At 39.7% G+C, this 24507-nt stretch overlaps 1 protein-coding gene across 2 annotated transcripts in view; it reads right to left on the reverse strand.

Moving 5' to 3' along the window:
- The window catches only part of smg1 (SMG1 nonsense mediated mRNA decay associated PI3K related kinase), a 170869-nt gene that overhangs the window by 110363 nt on the left and 35999 nt on the right, over positions 1 to 24507 (reverse strand). The window contains exons 1-12 of one of the 2 annotated variants that reach the window (XM_043712156.1): positions 21018 to 21075; positions 15284 to 15436; positions 11557 to 11693; positions 11297 to 11355; positions 9863 to 10076; positions 9393 to 9518; positions 9239 to 9311; positions 7486 to 7583; positions 4689 to 4862; positions 4204 to 4428; positions 3563 to 3664; positions 54 to 323 (exon numbers count right to left, since the gene is read on the reverse strand). In XM_043712156.1, the coding sequence (XP_043568091.1) occupies positions 54 to 323; positions 3563 to 3664; positions 4204 to 4428; positions 4689 to 4862; positions 7486 to 7583; positions 9239 to 9311; positions 9393 to 9518; positions 9863 to 10076; positions 11297 to 11355; positions 11557 to 11693; positions 15284 to 15436; positions 21018 to 21060 (1674 nt within the window). In that variant the 5' untranslated portion in view covers positions 21061 to 21075. Of the gene's footprint in view, positions 1 to 53; positions 324 to 3562; positions 3665 to 4203; positions 4429 to 4688; positions 4863 to 7485; positions 7584 to 9238; positions 9312 to 9392; positions 9519 to 9862; positions 10077 to 11296; positions 11356 to 11556; positions 11694 to 15283; positions 15437 to 21017; positions 21076 to 24507 lie in introns of those variants that run through there. The other variant, XM_043712155.1, reaches the window with a different exon arrangement.

Below are 24507 nucleotides of genomic sequence, written 5' to 3' on the forward strand. Positions count from 1 at the left end.
AGCCATGCAAGTACATAATTAATTTAACTCTTCGGTATCAGGGTAATACTTACACCAATCAAGGAATTTTTTGCATTTCCAATTGTAGTAAGGGCACTTAAGTCAAATATTATTACAAACTCTGCATTTTCCTCTTTGAATGTTCTGTCCCTGAAAGCTTCATGCTGTATCTCTGAACAGACGAGAGGAAGAGTCAGGCCTTGAAGGAGACTGTTAAGTGCACATGTCATTTCCCCCAAGATAAGTTTGTAAGCAGTCTCTAACACAGGAATATTCTTCAGGCTTAGCACAGCTTGATATACATATTGTGCTGCTGAAACAACCTAGATAGGAAAAGATAGATAAATTGACAAAAAAATTACTGACATTCAATAAAAGTATAAGTTAATTTACTAGAAAAACATAATTGAACATCTCACTAAAAAGATTTAATACAAAATATTCAAATACAAAAACCAGTGAACAGGGATTTAACTGGCATAATATTTCAAGCAAAAATGTACGATTACAGCCCTTTTATTCAGCTGGGATCAAATCCACATTACAACATAAAAGATGCATGGCCACTGAGTTAATGAGGGCAAAACTTCTTCCGTGCGTTTCTCACACAAAGTGGTCGGAAATCTCAATATAACAGATTTACAGCAGCACAGAAATAGGAATTGACATCTTGGTTCAACAGTCAGCAATTTGATACATTTTGCTGTTTTTAAAAAAAAACAGATTAGAAGGGCATTGCAGCCTCAGAAGATACTCAAATCTAAGTAGTATTCAGAACAAACAAGGATTGCTTTCTATTCAAATTCAGGTCATAAGAAAATAATAAAACCAACACTGATTTTCACCTACCCCTATATTACGAAGAAGAAACACATCTTATAATAACAGCTCCCAAATTAGTAAACATTGAACTATCAAACACAGCTCCAAGGCAATTACCTGAGATTGGAAAGAGCAGCTCAACAGTTTGTAGTTCCACATGATAAATCATTCATGTTTTTCAGAACCCTTATCTATACTGACACTGGAGGCAGTCCAGAGATGATTTATTAGCATGATACCAAGAATAGAGGGACTCTATATGTGAGGATAGTTGAGTAGATTAGGCCTGTACTTATTCAAATATAGAAGAAGAGATGACCCTTTTGAAACATACAGAACCCTTAGGGGTCTTGACAGGACGGATGCTTCAGACGGGTTGTTTCCCCTGCTCCAAGAGTCTTGAACCAGATGGAATAGTGTCAGAATATGGGATTGTCCATTTAAGACAAAGATGAGGAGGAATTTCTTCTCTCAGAGAGTAGTGAATTTGTGGAATTCTTTACCACAGAGGGCTTGAGGCTGGATCATAAAGTAAATTCAAGGCTGAGACAGATTTTTAAATCAGTAAGGAAACAAGATATGAGGAAAAGTCAAGTGGCGTTGAAGATTATCAGATCAATCATGATCTCATTAAACAGTGGAGCAAACTCAATGGGCTAAATGGTCTATTTCTGCTTTAACATCTCATGGTCTAAATAAACAGATCTGTTAAGATTTAGGTACAAATAAAAAAAAAGAATAAGATTAGGAATTGATATTTCTGACACCAATCACTCCATGACATTGGCTTATAAGTTTCTAGAGTGTGGTACTGGAAAAGCATAGCAGATTAGGCAGCATCTAAGGAGCAGGAGAATCGACATTTCAGGCGTAAGCCCTTCATCAAGAACGGCTTGTGATTCCTGATATGTCGATTCTCCTGCGCCTCGGATGCTGCCTATCTGTCCTTTTCCAGCACCACACACACGACTCTGATCTCCAGCATCAGCAGTCCTCACTTTCTCCTAGTTTATAAGTTTTTATCATTATTCTGTATGTATTGAAAGTGGTTGTGCAAAACATCAACTGTTCACCATACTAATTAAGGGTCGTAACGTTTCATTGCAAAACATGTTGTTCACACTCCACCCAACAGGAAAAAAGATAGTTAAGCACTCATTAGAAATCATTACAAAATATCTTCATTTTATGAAACTCTCATTGTACAAAAATATTCACGAATGATCAGATCAGTGTATGAACCACTTGAAACAGTTGGTAGAGTATTTCAAATGTCGCAGACAACCTATCGCCATCATGTTCAATACTCAAATTTTTCAGTTTAGCTTAAACATTAGTTTAATTCTGGAACGTCTCAACATCTCTCTACAACAGTCTTAACAGATCATGCTTGCAGCCTCCCAGTTTCACTGGAAACTCAATTGTAAAAGCAGATACATTGCCTTGTACAGAGTTCCACTCTAGTTAAATGCAACCATTTAATTTCAACATGTAGCATCCTTTGAATTCAAGGCAGCCTTGAAATCTGCAAAGAAAAGACTCAGTACTTTCTCGTCTTTTTAAAGATTTATTACCACTTAAAAATTATTTTGAAGTTATCAAAAAAGTCAACTTCAAAATTACATGCAAAGTAGAAACTTTAAGGGTAAGCAGATCTAATAACTAATTATATTTTCATGTTCAACAAATCAACATACTATATGAAATGATTACATAAACCAAATTAGGATCTTTATATAAACAACCCAAGAGAACTGCAGATGCAGGATATCAAAGAAAAATAGAAATTGCTGCACATTTCAGGCCTTCTTCAGAACTGATAGTAGCAAAATTTGGTATTTATGCAGAAGGTAGGGTGACGGGTGGAGGTGATAAAGAGTAAATGATAGGTAGAGATAGAGCCCAAAGAGGCCACAAAACAGTTGGACAAAGGAGTGGATAACGGTCAGCCTAGGAGAATGAATAGCCGCTAATGGGTTGCATGTAATAGCAGACTGTGTGATAACAAGGCCTGGTGTGTGGGGTAGGGACACGTAATAGCAGACTGTGATAAAAATTCCTGATGAAGGGCTTTTGCCCGAAACGCCGAGTTTCCTGCTCCTCAGATGCTGCCGGACCTGCTGTGCTTTTCCAGCACCACTCTGATCTAAACTCTGGTTTCCAGCATCTGCAGTCCTCACTTTTGCCCAGTGTGATAACAAGGCCTGATGTGTGGGGTAGGGATTTGTAATAGCAGACTGTGATAGCAAGGCCTGGTGTGGGGGGTAAGGGACATGGGAGAAAGTGCCACAAGCTCTAGAACTGCTGAACTCAATATTGACCCCAGAAGACTGTAGAGTTCCCAAGCAGAAAATGAGGTGCTGCTTTTCAAGCTTTGCTGGAATACTACAGCAAGCCTGAGACAGAGCTGTTGGCCAGGGAATGAGGTGATGTGTTGAAGTGGCAGACAACAGCAAGCTCAATGTCATTTCTGCAAATGAAACATAGGTGTTCTGTGAAGCTGTCACCCAACCTACACTTCATTGCCTCAATGTAGAGGAGACATCACTGTGAGCAGCTAATGCTGTTGACTCGATTGAGTAAAGTGCAGCTACCATCAGTTCTGAAGAAGGGTTACTGGACCTGAAACGTTAACTGACTTCTTTCCACAGCTGCTGAGGTTTTTCTGCAATTTCGGTTTTTGTTAGCATCATTGTATACTATTAAAGAGCGCATTCAACTCATCAATCCATGACCATACCTCTTTCTCCCTGTGAAAACGGAGCTGAAGTAACTTAGACTGTGGTGAAAACAGTTTTTCAACAAATGATGCTGGCAATTTTGTATTTATTTGTTCCACAATCTGGAAAACAAAATCATTTTTCTTTGAATTTTGACATTACATACTGTAATCAAGTTAGTTGTTACAGGTGTCAGTGGCAATACTTTAGTCTCTGAATCAGAAGATGGTGAAGCACAAAATCTGGGCTGAGATTTCTAGAGCTAAGTATACACCTTGTAAGTGAAATACCAAACTCTGGCCCTATCTACCATCGTAAAGGAGGCAAACAATTCTGTATTTTCATTTGAAAAGTAAAGAACACTTCCTGACAGCCTGCCAAAATCTATCCCACATCAAACATCACTATAATCAGATTATGTACCCTACTCTCTACTTTTTTGGGACTCAGTTGTGAATACTTTGGCTTTTTGAGCTTTCCTAGAGCAGTGGCTCCATTTTCAAAGCACTTCATAGATTGTGCAGTAATTTGAGATGCCCTGAAATTATGAGAACGCCTCATAAGTGCAAACTGCTTTTGCTTGCTGCAAGATCCAAATATAATGCTCTAGCTAATCACAACAGGTACAAAAACAAACCCTCAACTATCTAAGTAGACTCACCAGTGTTAACAAGTTTAAGACAGAGATGATGTACTCAGCACCAAACATCTGACAACTGTCCAGCTGATCCAATCCATAAGTAATGGTAATCTCACAATGTTTGGCTACATCCGAATCCATGCTACCCAACAGAACACACACACATTCATTTGCAGCGGTCAATACTGCCTCAGAAAAGAAAACTTGTTTTGCCGTGGTCACACAGTTCACAACCCTCAGGAGGACCTAGAGTGAAAGAGAAACACAGTTTAAGAAAAACCCCTCAAAATATTATAATCCAGTCATGTGATTCTCTGAACTTTGCTATGGGGATGGATCAAGAGACAATGAAGATTTTAGATCTGATTCAAAGAGAAGCCTAATTTTTTATACTTTGGAATTTAATCCAAAGGAGACAGAAGTTTTACAAAAAAAAGTTAGAACTATTGAAGATGAGTGTAAGCAAGGAGATGGATTAGAAAAATAATCTCAATACATTTTCTTACATCTGTCACGTAAGCCTCAGTGATTGGAGGGCCTCTAATTGGACTGAAACGTTCTCCAATGCTTCTCACGACAGTGCTGAACACCCTCAGAAGTGCTGCTAACTTCGGTAACGAGACTGAAGGAGGTGGAATGTCCTCATCAACTGCTTCCCCAGAGGCCACGTGACTAAGATCCTGTAAATGCAAATAATCAAGTTGTTCACCACACAGGAGCTGTAAAGAAATTAATCTTTTATGGACACTTGTCCATCAATCACAGCAGTGAGCAGGAATTTGTGACCAATCTGTTATTGACCACCACTGCCCCGAGACAAATGTTTACCACACACCAAACCAAATTTCACAGGAAAATTCATCACATGGCAGTTATTACTTTTTCACACAGAGATGTAGGACTTGTTGCTGCTCATCCCAGACTGCCTTTGAGAAGGTGGTGCTGAACTACCTTCTTAACCACTGCTACCCATGAGGGGTAGGTATGCCCACAGTGCTGTCGGGAAGGGAGCTCCAGCTGGTGACAATCCAACAAATTTGGTACTGCTTATATTTAGCTGCTACTCTGATGTGGATCAGCTGTATATATCGGTCAATTTCATTTGGCGTCACCACTCAGCATCCAAGAGTGTTAGACTCATCACCAGTGTGATCACAGTTTAGCCTGGCTTAAACAGCTTACAGACATTGCTTGAAAGCACCAACTGTCAGCATGTGTTTTGAAAACAACTGTGACTCAGTTTTCAGAATTTGAACTTCAAAACAGTGGTATATGGTATTGGGTTCTTTTATACAAGAGTTTTTGAAAAGTAATTAGTCAGTCCTTCCAAAATATTGATCTAATCCAGTAATTAGGAGAAAGTGAGGACTGCAGATGCTGGAGATCAGAGCTGAAAAATGTGTTGCTGGAAAAGCGCAGCAGGTCAGGCAGCATCCAGGAGCAGGAGAATCGATGTTTCGGGTATAAGCCCTTCTTCAGGAATGAGGAGGGTGTGCCAAACAGGCTAAGATAAAAGGTAGGGAGGAGGGACTTGGGGGAGGGGTGTTGGGAATGCAATAGGTGGAAGGAGGTTACGGTGAGGGTGATAGGCTGGAGGGGGGTTGGGGCAGAGGGATCGGGAAGATGATCAAGAAGGTGGAGTAATCCACTAATTGTCAGAAAGTAGGGAAACGTGGAATGTTTATGAAAGATTGTTAGTAGTGTTGCATTTAGGGTGGGCGTGTAAATATTGTATAATCAAGGGCTGTTTTTAGCTTAGGAAAGAAACCCAGAAACCAATCTTGGAGCAGTTCGGATGAAAGCTGACTGGGCTTACAATCCCATAATACAATTTCTCTCCTCGAACGGAATATAAAACAATCCATGGAAAAAAATTACTTTAGTATAAAGTCAATTAATGCAACTTCCAGACCAGGAGCGTAGATACTTCCTAATTGGCCTGTTCAGAAATGGTATGACATACTTCTGGATCAGGTGGGATTTGAACTTAGGTTTCCTGGCTCAGATAGGGACACTACCACTGCATTACAATAGCTCTCCAGAACACAGCACACTGTTAGCAATCATAAGGTTATTATAAGAGAGAGCAAATCTAAGCTTTAAGTTTTGTGAATATTTAAAACAGCTTCATAGTTCAGACAAAAGAGTTGAAGAGAAGCAGCTACATCAAAGTTTGAGATGAAGGGGTACTTGCTCTAGCTATGAAACTGCAAAGGTACAGTGGTGGAGATAGACAAGGTGGCATTTATCACGTGCTCTAAGATCTTTCAAACTGTGCTCTATATTAAGGGTTTTTTTTCCTTTTACGCAATGAACTTCTGTTCTATTGTTAAATCTAATCATGAAGCCTTATGTTTTAACAAACGATAATTACATTGAAATAAAACATTTGATCTATCAAGCCAGGTTTCATCTAGGATCTGACTTGGTCAGTACTCATTAGCTGGCTCCATAATACAACCATAAAAAAAATAACTGTTAGCTCATTCTGGCAGACACAGACAATGCTTGCTGATCAGTGAGAATGGTGGAGAGTCATTACAAACGTAACAGCAGGTGAATTCTCATTGAGGTATAAATATTAGCCTGGATGCAAATCACCATCACACAGATCATGGGAACTGGTCTTTCGCATATTCCTGTTTGCAGGAGTTTGCTAAATGCAAATTAGGTGCCACTTGTAAAATATCAAAGACAAGTGGGCAAGAAAAGTCCTTTACAAATACAAATTTGCCTTTTTACTGAACTTTACTCTCCAATGCATTCTTGAAATGGCATTCTAAGAGACTACATTATAACAGTTCAATAAAATCGATAGAACTTTCTGGAAAAATATCTTATCCATAAGCCTTCAAACATTTCATGAATTCATAATTCAAAAAAGAACAGGTAGCTTCCAGTGAATGGTGAATATAGATCTAAATACTAAGCAGTATCAAATTATGAAAAAAGCAAATTATTGTTTGGGCCAAAATCAAAGTGTTAGAGAAACTTCGGTTTGGCAGCAACTGTGGAGAGAAAAACCAGAGTTAACGTTTCAAGTCCAGTTTGCTGTTCTGACAAAGAGTCACTGAACTCGCAGCATTAACCTCTCTTCACACATGCTGCTAGACCTGAATTTCTTCAGCACTTTGGATACTGGAGATTTGAAACAAAAACAAAGTTATTGGTTTTGGTCCCTTATTTTGGTTTAAAGAAAAAGCCGGTAATAACCAGCAAACAAGAAGCAGTTTCACACAACTGAGTCAGTTTTTTCATGTAGAAGGACACCTCAATTTCACAATTGTCAAGACTGTACCATACCTCAGCATAAGCTTCCATGTCTTCCAAAAACTGCCCCAGAAGGGTTGTGGAAAATCCAAGATCTGCTACCCAGAACTGTTCCAAACACTGCAGCCAACCTTTGTGTGAACAAATCCCATAATTTTTTAATTTAAGGGTTCTTGTGCAAAGCAAGTTAAAAATTTCATAGAAGAGCTTGTGACAAAGTAATGACAACTATTAGTCAAGCTAGTAAGAGACTAGCTAGCAATTAAGTTGAGTATAATCATCATCAAGGCATTAGCAAGTTGCACTGTATCATCAATGCAGCATAATACTGTTTTAAAAACAGACAGAAGGTGTTATTAAAATTCTTGGCATGAACGTTCGTTCAGGTAATAGACATTTCTCAAAGTAGATTAATTAATTATCTTAACACCAAAAGCAGGAACATGCATTAGTGCCTTCAATATAGAAAAGGCATTTTATAGGAGTGCTAACAAAATTTGACACTGATTTATATGGGGAGATAATAACATAGCAGTTTGGTCAGATGCAGGTTATAAGAAGTGGAATAAAAAGAAGAACAAGAGGTGGCTGCTTAGAGAAGGTATTCCTGAGCTTAGGATCTTGTCAGCTGAAATCATTATCCACTGTGGAGCAATGAAAATCATGGATGCTCAAGAGTCAAAATTGGAGCAGCACAGATGTCAGGGGATTGTGGAGCTGAAGGAGACTGTGCAGAGGACAACTATACAGAAATCTGAAAACAAGAATGAGAATTTCAAAACTTAGGTTCCTTAATCAGGTGTCAATGTAGGTCAATGTACACAAGGCTGACAAATGGCTAGTTGGGACACAGGCAGAGTTTTCAATGGCCTCGAGTTCATGTCTGCAGAAGATGGGAAACTGGCTGTGTGCAAATCGAAATAATCAAATCCAGAGGTAACAGAAGGTGTGGATGAGCGTCGTGTTGGTCAGTGATATAGAGGTGAAAGTAGGTAATTTTAGTGATGCAGTAAATGCAGTCAGAAGTCCTGCTCAAAGTTGATGGCAGCTTCAGACCTGACAGAGAAAAGTGGTGCCAGTATGAAAGAAAAGTGCAGCAGAGACAAGAAGATAAAAATCTGCTCAACATCAACTTGGAGGAAATTTCTGCTCATCTGGAACAAGATGTTAGTCAAGGAGTCAGCCAAATTTGACAGTGGGGGTGTTAGCAGAGACGGTGATGAGAGAGAGCTGCATACCATGAGCATACTTATCAATAGTGATGCCCTGCTTTCAATGTCACCACTGAGGGGCACCATTTAAATGGGAAATAGGAAGGGCAAAGGGATAGACTCATGGAGTGATCTTAGAGGTAACCGTGAGGGAACAGAATGAGCATTCACTGCAAGTGATTTTCTGAATGCAACTGGAAAGCCTATCAACCATCCAAAAGCTCACTATTTCAATAATTACGACTAAGGTTAATGACAACCAATTAGTACCTAAAGATAAAAAAGACCAAGTTGCCTTAATTGATAAAAAAAAACAAACCAAAAGAGATGGTCATATAATGAAGGTGAGCATTCTTAGAACAAAATGGTTCAAACATAATTTAAGTGAAAATGGTTACATGGTATTTGGTTTCAAATGTTTTTGAATTTCACTTTACTGATATCGATCTTGCTGTCAATACCATTTTGAAACCTGCCATTTTTCAGCAGACCTGAACTACTTTGTTCAAATAGCTAACAATTCAAAGTAGAATTTTAAACAACTAAGAACCTACTGGAGTAAATATATATTTTACCTGACACTTGTTGCGTAAGCGATTGTTTCTGAGTGTGATCAATATGCCATCCAACAAGTATATCTACAGTGTCCTTTAGAATAAAAAGCATCAGATATCAGCTTACTGTGAAAATTAAAATATTATGATTCAATTTTTCCCTCATTATTCTTACCCTAAAGTTGGTACTAAATATATGGGGATAACAACGAGCCACCAATAAAATGCACTTCACACACTGGCACAGCAGCTCTGGAGTGTCCACATTTTCCAAAACAGTCTGCAGGCTAACCATCACCAGCTAGAGAGGAAAAACAAACTAAATTAGTTCCAACTAAACAAATATTTTACCTGTGTTCAATGACAGCTTACTACCATTTTTCATACTTTTTGGGAGTTTTAAAATAGTTTAAACAGAAAGTTCTCCATAATGATGATACTCAAAATATTTTTGGAAGTTTGATAATTTCAGAAAATGCAATACAGCCCCCAAAGACCTTTTATCACCCTTAAATCTGCTCTCCAAGTTATCTAAATGCATTAACGTGTGTCCACAAAATGAGGTATTTTAGTATCAAAAGTGAACTTAAAATAAAATATTCCTAATATCAGTTTTAAGGAAAGATCATAAAATTAAGGACTAACCTGCATTACAGATGAAAATGCCTTCTTTTCTCCTGCAGTTTCCAATGCTTTGTAGGTGGCACACAAGTACAGAAGTTTTACCTCATCTTTGGTGGAAGAATTAAACTTACTAAAAATCCATTTAAAGATTTTCTCAGCCTCGTAACTCAGAGATACACACAGCAAGCCAAGGCAGCAAGCTCCTTCCTGTCGTAGTTCATGAAGTAGTTTACTACTGTTGATAAAAAAATTAAAGGTGTTAATATCTTGCACTGCATGTATATACCTAGGCCATATATATAGACAAATTTAAAATAAATAATGAGTTCCGAGTTTACGGTAAATTACAGCTATCCCCAAAAATTCAATTTGTTTTCTCATTTAAACAAATGAAACAAGTCACAAACAAAACTAAAAATCTATCAATTGGTCATCAAAAAGTGGGATTTGCAATGTATTTGCAATGGTAGAAGTGAATTAATAAACAGCCACTTTCCTTAAGCATTGTCTGTACTTTTAAAGTCTCACAAAACCGTAATTGGAACCTGAGTTTAGTTTGAATCAAAAGCACTTCACACATTACTCAAGACAATATATTCTATGAAGGGTAAGTTACTGCCGAAGCAAATTTTACGCAAAACTCTATACCAGGACTTCCCTGAGTGGGGGTCGGGACTCCAAATGACACCACTAACTGAAATTTCGGTGTCACTAGCTCCAATGCAGCAATGACCAACACCACCCCGCCTCGGCTGTGAAAGTTCTTCTCCTTATTCCCCCATCACTTACCAAGGAACTGGAGCAGCTTTCAAACCTCAAAAACAGGGTCAAATGGGAACACATTTTGGAAGCACTGCCTTACATAGATCCCAGAACAGTAAACTAAAAAAATGTCAACTATTCAAAGATTAGGATCTTTTGAGATCAGTGGCTTAGCAACCTGGTTTATATGTATAACACACTACAGTCTTATAACACATGATATTCCACAAATTAAAAAGACACCAGGTAGTATCTTGGAGCATCATCCTAACACCAAAGGACATGCTAATCTGAGGTTTCATTTTGAGAAGGAACTCTGTGGTCAAATGCCTGATTGGGATTTTTACACATCTCTTACAAAAAAAATTAAATCTCCAAGTAGTACCAAATAGAAGTGGCTAAATTAAAACGACTGGAAATAATGTGTAAAGATATCTTCAGCAAATGCAATCAATGACTTTTTCATATTATGTAAATATGGGAAGGTTAAAATTCACACAAGGATTTATTTTCTTCCATCCACAAAAGCAAACCGAGCTCCTGAAAATCCAACGGATGCATATACAAAGCAACTCGAGGGTACTTTTTAGAGAGAATTATGTCCAAAGAAAGAAGTTTATCTTTTTTTAAAAAGCATAAAGTTCCTTAAAAGGATTACAAATTCTGACAAAATCAACGTATTTTCACACTTACCTCTCATTAAGCACATCCTGTATTGCAGTCAGAGCATTGTCTAATTGCTTAATTAGAACCTGCAAGAAGATAAAATTGCAATTATACAACAAATACAATAAAATTAGAAACATGACTCTGTAGCCGATTTCCCCTATGTTTATATCTTAGAAAGTAGTAACCGGAGAGCTGCTAGCATTTAGCATGTAGGCCCAACGTTCACCTGTCCCTTAGGATGCTAAGATGTGCATTTCCATCTCACCTTTCTTAAAAAAACTCACCACTTTGTTTTCTGGCTGCTGAATAAACTCTTTCAATTGCTTTATTGTAGCCAGCCGACGCTCCCTGTCATCTTCACGGGAAATCCTCCGCAGAAGATTGGACAGTCGAGACTCATCAGAATAAGACAAAGATCGCTCTATAAATTAAACAGTTTGACAAAGTTGACTGTAAACCAAGTGAATAACATGGGAAAAGTAGTAGTTCCCATTCAACCTCTTCAGTCTGATCAGAGCTGATTTGAATCTTAACTCCACCTCCCCATCTTGATTTCCATACCTCCAATACCCCCTGCCCAACATAAATTCAACAATCTCAATTTCAGAATTTAAGTGACCTTTTCTTTTAGGAAGGTTTATTCCAGGTCTCAGCAATAATTTATGCGAAGAAACACTCTTTACTCATCGTCCTTCAACAGACAAACTAACTCCAAGGTTATGCCACCTATTCTACAGTCCCCTAACGGAAGGGACAGCACGGTGGCACAGTGGTTAGCACTGCTGCCTCACAGCACCAGAGACCCGGGTTCAATTCCCGCCTCAGGCGACTGACTGTGTGGAGTTTGCACGTTCTCCCCGTGTCTGCGTGGGTTTCCTCCGGGTGCTCCGGTTTCCTCCCACCATCCAAAGATGTGTAGGGTCAGGTGAATTGGCCATACTAAATTGCCTGTAGTGTTAGGTAAGGGGTAAACGTAGGGGTATGGGTGGGTTTCACTTCGGCGGGACGGTGTGGACTTGTTGGGCCGAAGGGCCTGTTTCCACACTATAATCTAAATCCAAAAAAATCTAGTTTCTACTTCACTTATTGGCTCCTCTGATCATCTTAATTAAATCAGCTCAATCTTCACCACACAAGGGAATTCTATGAGTGCAGTACTCCTAATGGGATCTAACTACAGTTTCATGTCACTTTCACTTTGTAACCCAGTCAAGATATTGCCCAACATTCTATTAATTCTGCACCTAGATTATCTACTAGCTTTGCAATTTCTATTTTGTGGCTGTAAATCTCGTTACAATACTGCGAGTCCAAAATAGGCAATAGATATTTTCTAATCAACTGGTTAGACGCATCATTACACACTTCTGGAGCAGGTACAACTTGAACCTGGACCTCCTGGCTTGGAGGTAGGGACACTATCACTGCACCACAAGATCCAGAGGCCCATCCAAGGCACTGGACTGCACCCAATGTATTATAACATTTGTTAACAATTTATTTGGAAACTTGATAACAGATTAATACTGGCACGTGGACATGCTTATCTACCACATGAGCTCCCTCTTCAAAATAAGTGAGGTTGATTAGACCTGATCTACCTGTTACAAAATTTCATGCTGACTTTCCTTGAGCAACTTACATCGATCAAAATATTCACTGCCCCCAAACTAGATTCTAATAACTTCCTGTTACAGCCAGGTTAGCAAGGGTAAAATAGCTCCCCTCTTTTCCCAATTCTAATCTAACAAGATATTTTTCAGACACATTACAGCATGTGTCTGGGGGAGGTGGGTATTGAACTCAGACCTTTGGGCCAAGAGGTAGGAACACTGCCAACGCACCACAAGCTCTACACTACAATTCAGTGATTAACTGTTCACAAGCAGTGATTGTGTTTGCTCGTCTGTTGCTGGACTGAACAGGTTGTGTTTGGAGAGAAGGTTGAGCAGGTTGAAGTTGGAATCTTGTGGCCATTGGGAGTTTAGGAGAATGAGCTAATCTTATTGAAAAAAAGTGATGGGACTGGACAGCTGGATGCTGATAGGATGCTTCTATTTGTGGGGAATCCAGAGGGGCACAGCTTAACATAAGGGGGGGGTTCCCATCCAGGTCAACGATGATATTTTCTTTTGGAGGATTATGAGAGGTTAGTCAACAATTCTCTTCCTCTGGGAGCAGTGGAGGCTAGGGCATGCAACAAATTCAAGGCGATGTTGAACAAGTTTGATTGACAAGGTAATCAAGTGTTATGAGGGTCAGACAAGAAAGTGGACTTGAAGCCACAAGCAGACCAGCTATACCATTACTGAATGGCAGAACAGGGTCAAAGGGCCAAATGGCCTATTCCTTCCCTGCATTCCAATGTGACTATTAAATGATAAAATGAATTCTTTAAGTTTGAAAAATCTCAATCAAATCAATCTTGTGTAGAATAACAGTCTAATACATATCTGATTGAGGGTTTCAACATAAGAATTAGTAGATTAGATAGGATATGCTTTTGATGTGTGTTGAGGCTAGTGCTTGGCAGAATGAGTCAATCAGGGTACATAACCTGAACAGCAGATCAGAGTCACTCAGGAGAGAATTTAGCAGACAGTCCTATCTCATTCTTTTTCTCTAATCTAGTAATCTATGCTGCCCCAAGCTCTGAGGTGCATATCCATCAAATGTCCAGAACCATGAGACAATGCATGTGCACAAGAATCAGTGGATGTGGACCCTACCAGCAGCTACACAGTTGTGCAACTTCTAGGAAACATTGCTGGTAATATCTTTGAATTTAATTGTACACAAAATTAAAGTACACAATCTTCACTCATGTTCTTTTTTCATAAAAGTCCCAAAATGCTTTTATGGGTTCAACTATCAGGAAGCAAAGACTTACTGGTTTTAATTGCTGGATTGTTAATCCAGAGACCCAGACAACGCTCTGGGAACCGAGGTATGAATCCCACCACAATAGATGGTGGAATTTGAATTCAAAAAACGAAATCTGGAACGGAGTCGAATGGTGACCATGAATTCATTGTCGATTGTCTGGAAAAACCCATCTGGTTCACTAATGATGTTTTAGGAAAGGAAACTACCATCCTTACCCGGTCTGGCCTACATGTAACTCCAGCCCCACAGCAACGCGGTTGGCTCTTAACTGCCCTCTGAGTAATTAGGAATGAACAATAAATGCTGCATAGCCAACAACACACACATCCCATGAATAAATAAAGAAAAATAAAGTTGTACTTTCAAGACAAATAGCAAGTAAAATAAAAGGTTAGGTTGCCATTGTCCAAAAGGACAATTAGAGCTCCCTCAAGACAATTGGTGTCAGCCTAACTGGAGGGTCACCACATCTCAGGTCAGCAACAAGGTTGAGGAGGTGGGACCTCAGCCTGGTAACCTCAGCCAGGATGTGGACTGAGCCTGCACTATGGATGCCAAGTAAAGAACATATGTATTCATATAGAGAAAGTAAAGATGGAGCTATTATCCATTAAAATGCTACACTTTTCTATTTTTAAAACCAAACAGTCATGCACTGCCAAAACCGAAGCAATTAATAAAGTGGTTCTCATTTTGAGAACTGGCACACTATCTCCCCAGAGCCGTGATAATCAATGTTAAAATACTAGAGTAATCACTTATCCTTTACTCGATTAAACAACACAAAGTAATCTCTCTGCGCAGGGAAATATCCCACTTCCATTCTACTGTGAATGGACCAGAAATTTGAATGCGTACATGCCAGAAACTCATGCTTGAGAACTCTCAAATAATTGCTTGGCACTTACAGAACATGATCACTGCTAAAAAGGGATATCAGGACAAGATGAAGAGCTTCAACTTCATGTCTCTTTCAGCAATGTTTAAGATCTCTCAAAGTATTACCAGGTATTGCAACAAAGCAAAAATCCTAAAGAACTGGACAGCTTTTGTACCTCACCTCATCATAATAAAAGTATACCAGTGAGAGCTATTATCTAGATACCAAATTAATAAAATTCTTACCCTGTGATTTCCTCATCTCCTTTGTGGCTAAAGCACGACTCCCATGCTGAATACTGCTTACATCCGTGGTCACATTGTTGACCCTCAGCTCTTGCCCCAGCGACTTCCGACCATAAGCATTTTCACCAAGTCCTCCATTGATATCATATCTGCCTGTAAAAAAAAAAAAATTTCAACTAAAACTCAATTTTGGTAGCCTTTGCTTAGAGATCTGTATGAAAAGTACCAATTATACTAAATTCTACATCAGTGTAAAGACCACAAAGGCCCCTTTGTGCTGTAACTTTTCTACAGTGTGTATTTCTATAATATACACTTCTGAAAACCAGAGACCTTTTTCAACAATGCTTCACGATGGCTTTTACAGCAAGATTAACTATATAAAGCAATGCTATGACAATTAAAAACAAAGGTAAACTCGCCATAGTGCCAGGGGACCAAAGGGCTGCCCTCCAGTCAGCTGGTGGCGAGTCTAACTTGAGGGTCACCACGCCTCAGCTGAGGGACAAGGTTGAGAAGATGAAACCTTTGTGTCACCTCAGTCAGTAACAAGTATCAAACCTGCATTGTGGCTCTCAAAGAGAATTTGGTTCCAATTTCCTGAGTGTTTAGGAATTCTGCTTCAGAGGACCTTAATTCTTCAGCTATTGGAGGAGGGTGGAATTAAAGTTCAATTTCTGGACTTCTACTTTTTCAGATTGAGTAATGATGGCAAATGCTGACAATGGAGCAGTCGTCTGACATCACAAACGCCAGGTCTTTATACATTTCTATTAAATCAAACAGCTAATCATTTCTGCCCATCACAGCAAACATGAGGGGACATTCAGAAATAAAACTTGCTGAGAGTACTGAGATTGTGATGACAAAAGAATCTACTCTGGTAAACTGCCAAACCGTAGAGTGGTCTTTCATTAAGAAAGACTTATTTTCAAGCTTTACGTTTTGAAGTACAAGTCTAAAAATCAAAACATGAATTTTGAGAAGTAAACCTAACAGATTCCAATAAATATTCCCAGAGCAATTGAAAGAGGAAGAACGTACACTGGAAAAAACAGGATACCATATACAGCATCCTCCTTTCCAACCACATCCTTCATGCTATTCAACAGCCAAATAGCAACAGGAAAAGACTGGCATCATCTGGAAGCTTCTAGATCAGGCAAGGTGGAAGTTTCAGGTAAAAACAAGTACTACAGATGCTGGAAATCAGATTCTAGATTAGAGTGGTGCTGGAAAAGCACAGCAGTTCAGGCAGTATCCGAGGAGCAGGAAACTCGACATTTCGGGCTAAGGCCCTTCATCAGGAATAGAGGCAGAGTGTCTGCAGGGTGGAAGTTTCAACATAGCCTATCACTTGGAAGAGACAGCAACCGTAACTGCGACTGAGCAGTCCTAGTTAGGACACACTCTGCTCACCCCTTGAGGAGAAGGCTAAAATGAAAGGTCACTAGAACCAAAACAGTGACTGCTTTCTCTCAACAAATGTTGCCACAGCTGCCAAGTTTCTCCAGCAATTGTTTTTGTTTCAGATTTCCAGCATCTGCAGTCCTTCATCTGTATTACTGCCCTAAAAGTAGTCTCCCTCACTTCTCCCAACTCCATAGCCAGGTGCAGAGTTAATCTTCTGCTATAGAAGTATGCAAGACACTAGTAGAGGGGCTTGAGACTGGAAAGTCACGAGTCTCATGGAGACAACTGCAAGTGAACATACAGAGCCTCGCACGGTGTTTACTGCCAGACAACTCCAGCTACGTGACAGCAACTGAGAGAGACGCAGCAAGTTGAAGAGAGCAGGTGAAGGAACACTCAGGCAGCTATACTTTCTTTTCAAAGAGAAAATCAGAAGTATACAGAGTTCACTGAGTTGGGGGCGTGCTATTAAAGAGCTTGTCAACTAGCTTTCAAGAGTTACTTCAGAAGCAGCAACTGCTTTATAGTTACGTCTCAAACACACCACTGATGAAATCAAAGAAAGTTCTCCCATAAAACTTGACCAAATTTTCTATAGTACTCCAAAGGAGAACAGGTTTATTCTTCTTGGATAGTTCAATGACAGAGTTGGAAGAAATTCCAACCTATGAAACAGGATGACTAGCAAAATAGAAATTTGGAGATCTCAATTCTAACGATATTCTTTTCCTAAACAAATGTGAACGATGTAGGCTCATCTTCACAATATTCTGCCAGATCTGTGTATTCAAATACAAAAAGCCACGACAACACATTCCAAACACTAGGACCAGATCGATTAAGTCTTGTCCATATTCAGAATCACAGACGTTAACCAATCACCAACTTATTCCTTCAATCAAGTCCATCAGACTGCCTCCCAAATGACAGGTGCAAAACAGAATTCTATGAAAATCAACTTTGCAACTCTGAAGGATCCCAATAAAACAGACCAATTCCAACAATGCCTTAAGGGCCAAAAAACTCTCAAACTTAACTGAAAAACAGAAGTGGCCAGAGTGCTTGGGATGCCCTCAAGCCCCTGCAAGAAAAAAACAAATTTTATGAGAGAAAATATTGGGACTTGTTTGATGAAAATAATCAGGATATCAACAGCCGCTAGATGTTCTAGACCCAAACCAAAAACAAAAGAAACAGGGCTTACCAACAAGGCACAGACGTACAAAGGAATGTGAAGAACAGGTGGTGGGTGGACAACAGCACTCTGACATGAATGATATTTGCAGCTTTTCCACAGTCAAGGAATATTTATGGCTGAAGTACTCAATGACTTACTCCTCTGAAGTCTAAGGATGAGGAAGATCGAATTAGGGAAAGGAAAGTGTTAACACCCATTGAAGGGAGCATTCAAAACTTTTTAAAATCAAGAATCAGAGGATTTTCAACTCCATCCCTTAACATGCAGTTAGGGATGGAGTTGAAAATCCTCTGATTCTTGATTGAGCTTGGTTTATGTGGTGATGAAAGCCTTCGCACACCTGTGCAACAAAACAGGTGGTGGAATTCCCCCGAAACCTTTGAACACAAAGGAGAGGAGATAGAATTACAGCTCCACACTCTTGCCTGACAGATCTGGAATGAAGAGGAAAGTCTTCTGTGCTCAAGGTGATATGATTATCACATGCTTCAAGAAAGGACACAAATCCAACTGTGGAAGCAACAGAAGCATCTCCTGATGCTCCCTCACAGGGTGGATTATACAAGAACTCTTCTGAACTGATTCATTACACTTGCTATTCCCAAATTTCAATATGGATTTAAAGCATCAAGAGGCTGAGGTTAAATGATTTTCATAGTTTGTCACTTTTAAGAAAGTCACCATATCTAATATCAACTCCTTCAAAGGACTTCGGCTTTAAATTGAGGGGTAGTTTGAAAGAATGGATGCCCGCTAAAATTCATCACTATCCTCTGCCAGCATGATGATATGCAAGCAGTGATCCTTAGCATGTGGATCGACTACAGATCCCTTTCAGGTTAAGGCAAATATCAGGCAAGATTGTTAGTTCACTCCAACTCTAGCTGCCCATGCTCCACTTAACTAGAGGTGAGGTCCTTTCTGGAATGCAGCTTATTTATCGGACGGTTGGTTGATCTCAGATGACTTCAACCAACATGACTTCAGTCACTGAGCTTCAATAACCTGACGCTGCAGTAAATATTGTCAGAAAAGGGCGCCCAGAAATTGCCGACGTATTTGAGACAGGACAAGGTGGTTCTCAACACTAAAAAGACCAAAGCTCCCAACCAGCAAGCTCCTAATATACATACTTCAGTCTTGTTGATTAGAATTTACATGGAATGACTGAAAAATGTGAAACACTTTCAATGTCTCAGTAGTTACCTTTCACAGAAGGCAGGCACTGTCAAGGAATTCCAGCATTGCAGCTGAAATCTGCTGGTGCAGCCTTCATCATCTGAAAAATCCAACGTTTGAAGATGGCAACATAAAATCTGAAACAAGTTCACGGTCTACCACACAGCCATGATGCCACCTTAGTACAGGAATAAAACATGGACAACCTACAGGAGGCACCAGTGTTGCACCACTGTCTGTGGAAGATCCTACATATCACATGAAGGACACATGCACCAACATTAATGTCCTATTACAAGAGTTGTCTTCCGAAGAGGAGCCATTTGGGACTTGAAACATTAACTCTGCTTCCCTTTCCATAAATACTAACAGACCTGATTTTATCCAGCACTTTATTTTTATTAAGGAATTGGAGAAACTTGTTTTTCCACCTCTCATAGGAATGCAAATTCCATTTAGACCAATGAGATGAGAACCCTCCACAGCTAGTTAAACAAGTTTGGGTAGTCTCAATCAAGCAACTACCTTTATCCACCAATTCCTAAATATGTTCCTGTCTGGGATTGTTCAGCACTAAGTTTGATAAGTATCCAAAAAAAAAACTTGAAATTAGCTCATTAACAATCCAGGTCTCTGCTGAACAATATGGCTCAGAAACTCTGTGGCCAACACCAAACCTTTAGCCTTGCTTGTATCGTGTGGTAGCTCCATGAATTCATTTATTTTAATGTATCCAAACTCAAGGTTTAGGGTGAGAGGGAAAAGGTATAAAAAAGACCTACGGGGCAACTTTTTCCAAACAGAGGGTGCTCTGTGTATGGAATGAGCTGCCAGAGGAAATGGTGGAGGCTGGTACAATTGCAACATTTAAGAGGCATTTGGATGGATATATGAATAGGAAGGGTTTGGAGGGATCTTGGCCGACTGCTGGCAGGTGGGCCTAGATTAGGTTAGGATATCTTGTCTGCATGGATGGGTTGGACCAAAAGATCTGTTCCCATGCTGTACATCTCTATGACTCTAAACAGTTGATCTTAAAAAGTGTTGAAGCACTGGGCTTTTTTTCCTGAACTGAACCAAAGTTTGAACAAAACATTATTCACGATCAGGCAATCAACACAATGGAATATTCACTGGCTTCACCTGTGACAAGATGCATTCGCGCAGGTATACAGTTCTCTTCGTAACCAGAACGAGCATTTAAAGTAAATTAGACACAAAAGCTCTATACAAACAAGATGGATTAGAGTTTATAAAACATAACCAACAACTAGCAATAGTTACATGTATTGTGTAGATAGTCCAATTGACATATCACAACTCACGCCCTGTAAACCAGTTTAAAGTCGCAGCTGATGAAAGTGCTAAAATTATACAGTTGAACCCTGAATGTCTTCCTATCATTTCCTGACGGTAATCTGCGTTATTTGACCAATACCCACGAGAGGTAGGCAGTAAGGTCCATGATAAATATGTAGATCAGGGTCCAATAAGATTACTTGGCCATGAGCTGCAATGTTATGGGAAAGCATGAATAGGGAAGCAGCGGAGATAGGTCATGAAATAGCGCTCATAAATTAAACATTTTAAAAAAGCAACTTGGACTGTGTGGTCTATGGCTTTTGGTGATTCATTGCTTTTCAGTCACAGACTAGAAAATACAGAAAGTAAACTCTAATTTTGAAATGTACACTAGCTCTAGCATTGTGATTTTCATTATTTCTATAGTATAACATTCTATAGTATAACACTTTTTGTTTAAGTTAATGCAGTCCTCTCCAATATTGAAAGTGTGTTGCTCGATTTGTTGGTTCTGATCCTTCCCTGCATCTGGTCTCCTCTTGGTTCACTTTCATTCATACTTTAGTACAGCCAAATGAACTGTTGTTACATTCCCAGTGCTCCAAGTTCAGCTTTTTATGTAATACTAACCTAGTCCCATACCTGACATAAGGAAGGCTCTTACGGCACACTGTCCATTGCTCATTCTCTCCCTTTATAGCAGAATCTCTGCTCTCATTCCCACTTTTACTCTTTCTGACCTCCTTTCTACAGGAAAAGAGAGAAAGGGGCAGAGTTTAAAGGCCCCAAGCAATTTCTTCAAACAAATTCTAATTATTCCTTAGTCATAATTAAAAATACAAAGAAATGCCATATTATACAGCACATTTGGGATCATTACCATGCTGAGAGTCATCATGCTAGTTCAATATGGCATCTGCAGTCCCTCAGGCTACCAGTTACACAGTCTGTTTCCCTCGATGTTGTGGTTTTATATGACTATTCCTTTTAACCTGCTAGTGTAAGCAATGTTGACATAATACTTGTATTGTTTCCAGTTATTCACCTCCACATTTAGTTACCTTTGCACTTTCAGAAAAGCAAGCACAACCACTGTAGTAGTTTTAAGTTAAACTTGCAAAAGTAAGTATGTCTGATGGGATTAACATTTTTTAGCTGTTAAACAGACAAAACCACTTGTGCATATTAGATAAACTAATGAAGCTGGAAGTGATGAAACTTAACAGAAAGCACCACTCAGTAAACTGCGTTTGCAAATCCATTTAAAACTGAATGACAAAAATTTTAGTCTAGCTATTGTTATGAAGGTGTAGTGGCACTGTACCTTTAAGAGAGTTGAAAAGCTAGCAAGAACAGCACAAAACGTTCTGAACAAGGTAACAATGTAACATCTGGTCGAAACCAATAGTACAGATGAGTTGCCATGATACAAAAACAAATTCAAATTCAGCCAGTTTAAATTATGCCTCAAAATCCCAGAATCCAATCAAATTTGAATTTAGTAATTTGATAAAATTAAAACCAATGAAACGATCTGATGTTTTGGGGTATAAAACCAGACCATTTGAACAGCTAGCAGTAGAACTGCCAGCAGAACGGCTCTCTGAAAGGTACCTATCCAAAAGAAGTTTGTGCAGCAGGACATCGAAAAGATGACAGGAAAATCTGCAGAGGAAGGTTCAAACTGAAGATTCAACAGCTGACTGTTGAAGGTTTTGAAGGTTGAATTTTTTTTTGAAAATCTTAATCAGGACGTTTTTTTAAAAATCCGACTAGTACTGTAGAGTGGGAGGTAAAAGACAGGTTTGAAAGAATGGAGTTGTAAATATTTGTTGGTTTTAATATTCTCTGTTGGGCTTAAAGAATAAAGTTGCTCATTTTTACTTTAATGAGTGACCTCTGGGATAGCTGTTTGCATCTCGAATTTTAACAGATTACAGCACATGGTGTATCTTTTCTGTGTGGCTGGTTTAAATTAGCAGAGGGGTTTACCCTGGGTCATAACACGGTGCATACAGTGAACATAGGCATGCTCTACATTGGTAGGGCAAACTGTAATGCAAATCTCTACTACTCATTCATAGTTACATAAATGAAGTTATTACTGATTTAACTACGTGAAGTCAGAGCATTAATGTTAAGAATCCTTAGTTCATGGAGGCAAACTAACACTCAAGACTGCAAACATCCTTCGATACACTGATAGATCAGAGAAAAAGCATTCAAAAAGGTAACTGATTTAACACGAGAAATAATGCAAGTCATATCACAAATATACACATCCAATCATGGAATTTCAACTCACCCTCATCCATGGCAAATATGATAACATTCATTGAGAGTCATAGAGATGTAGAGCATGGAAACAGACTCCTTCAGTCCAACTCACCCATGCTAACCTGATATCCTAACCTAATCCAGTCCCATTTGCCAGCAGTTGGTGCATATCCCTCTAAACCTTTCCTAGTCATATATCCATCCAGATGCTTTTCGTATGTTGTAATTGTACCAGACTCCTCCATTTTCTCAGGCAGGTCATTCCATACACGCACCAACCTGTGTAAAAAACTTTCACCCCAGGTCCCTTTTAAATTCTTCTTCTCTCACCCCAAACCTATGCCCTCTAGTTCTAGACTTCCCCCACCCCAAGGAAAATACCTGTGTATTTACCCTATCCATGCCCCTCATGATTTTGTAAACCTCTCTAAGGTCACCCCTCAGCCTCCGACACTCAAGGGAAAACAGCCCCAGCCTATTCAGCCTCTCCTTATAGCTCAAATCCTCAAACGCTGGCAACATCCAAGTAAATCATTTCTGAACCAGTTGTGAGTTTTGTGAAACAAGAGGTTCAGCCGAGCAAGACTCAGATAAGAGCTTGCAGTTAACCATGGGGTGCTGGAGGCAAGGGTAATGGGCTAATAAGGTGGAAAAGCAATCATATGTACAGCCAGTTAATAATATTGGAAGCTGGAGATTCAAGATGGCGGCAACCCAGCAAGTCTGAGTCTGTTGTGCTCTGCCTAAGACTCGGGCAAAATGGGGCACCCGCCTTCACCACACCTTTTAAATAATTTAAAATAGCTTTTGCCCAGCATACTTAAGTCATTTCACATCAAAGTTGAACAGTTTGGTGTTGTTCTTAAAATGACTAAAGGCAAAAATTCCCGCAGTTCACAACAGCCAGGAACCCCTCCCCCACCAGCAGTACCAGAGAGTTGTCTGTGGCCACCTCGGGGGACTTACCTACAGAGGTGAGACCGATCTCCATGATCAACAAACTGCAGGAGAGAATTGACGCTTTCATCGAAGAGTCCAGCACCAGGTGGGAGTTGTTCTCGGTTATGCTGCAGAAGCACAACCGAGAAATTGAAAAGCTTAGTCAACACGTTGGAGGGGCGGAGCAAAAGGCCGCAACCTCGGAAACTGCTGCCGAATCAGCCGAGCAGAGAGTCCGGACCTTGGAAGAGCACATTGACGACTTCGATAATCGGGGTTGTTAGAAACATTTTCAGTTGCTGGGCCTTTACGAACGGGAAGAGGAAGGCCAGCTCGCAGATTTTTTTGGAGCAATGGCGCCCTCAAATATTAAAGTTAGAGTCCGGATCAGGCCAGGTGTGGGTGGAATGGGCCCACTGGATTGTTGCACGCAGGTCCAGGTCGGACCAGCGCCCCCGCCCGGTTCTGTTTCGGCTCCAATGTTATAGAGAGAAGCAGGTACTCCTGGAAGCATCATGGATCCCCAGGCCATGATGCACAAGGGTTCCAAGATTATGTTATTTCAGGATTTTTCTCCAGCCGTGGTCCTCAAGAGGAGGGCATTCGATGAGTTGAAGAACCGTCTAAGAGATCTAAATATCCAACATCCCTTGCGTTATCCAGCAACGCTGCGCTTCAGCCACAAAGGATCCATGTACAACTTTGGATCACCGGAGAAGGGTAAAGGACTTTTGGACTCTTAAATAGACTAAGATTTAAACCGTATGGATAATGAATTGGGTAGCTGAGGGCCCTCCAGGACTTTCGAATTGGCATAGGTTAATCATGGAATATACCCCCTTGACTTCCTCACAAATATGGTGCACCAAAAAACTGAATTATTCTATAAAGTATGGTAGTCCTTTTTGAATTATAT

This window comes from Chiloscyllium plagiosum, chromosome 21 (assembly GCF_004010195.1).
Source record: "Chiloscyllium plagiosum isolate BGI_BamShark_2017 chromosome 21, ASM401019v2, whole genome shotgun sequence".
Classification (NCBI taxonomy): domain Eukaryota; kingdom Metazoa; phylum Chordata; class Chondrichthyes; order Orectolobiformes; family Hemiscylliidae; genus Chiloscyllium; species Chiloscyllium plagiosum.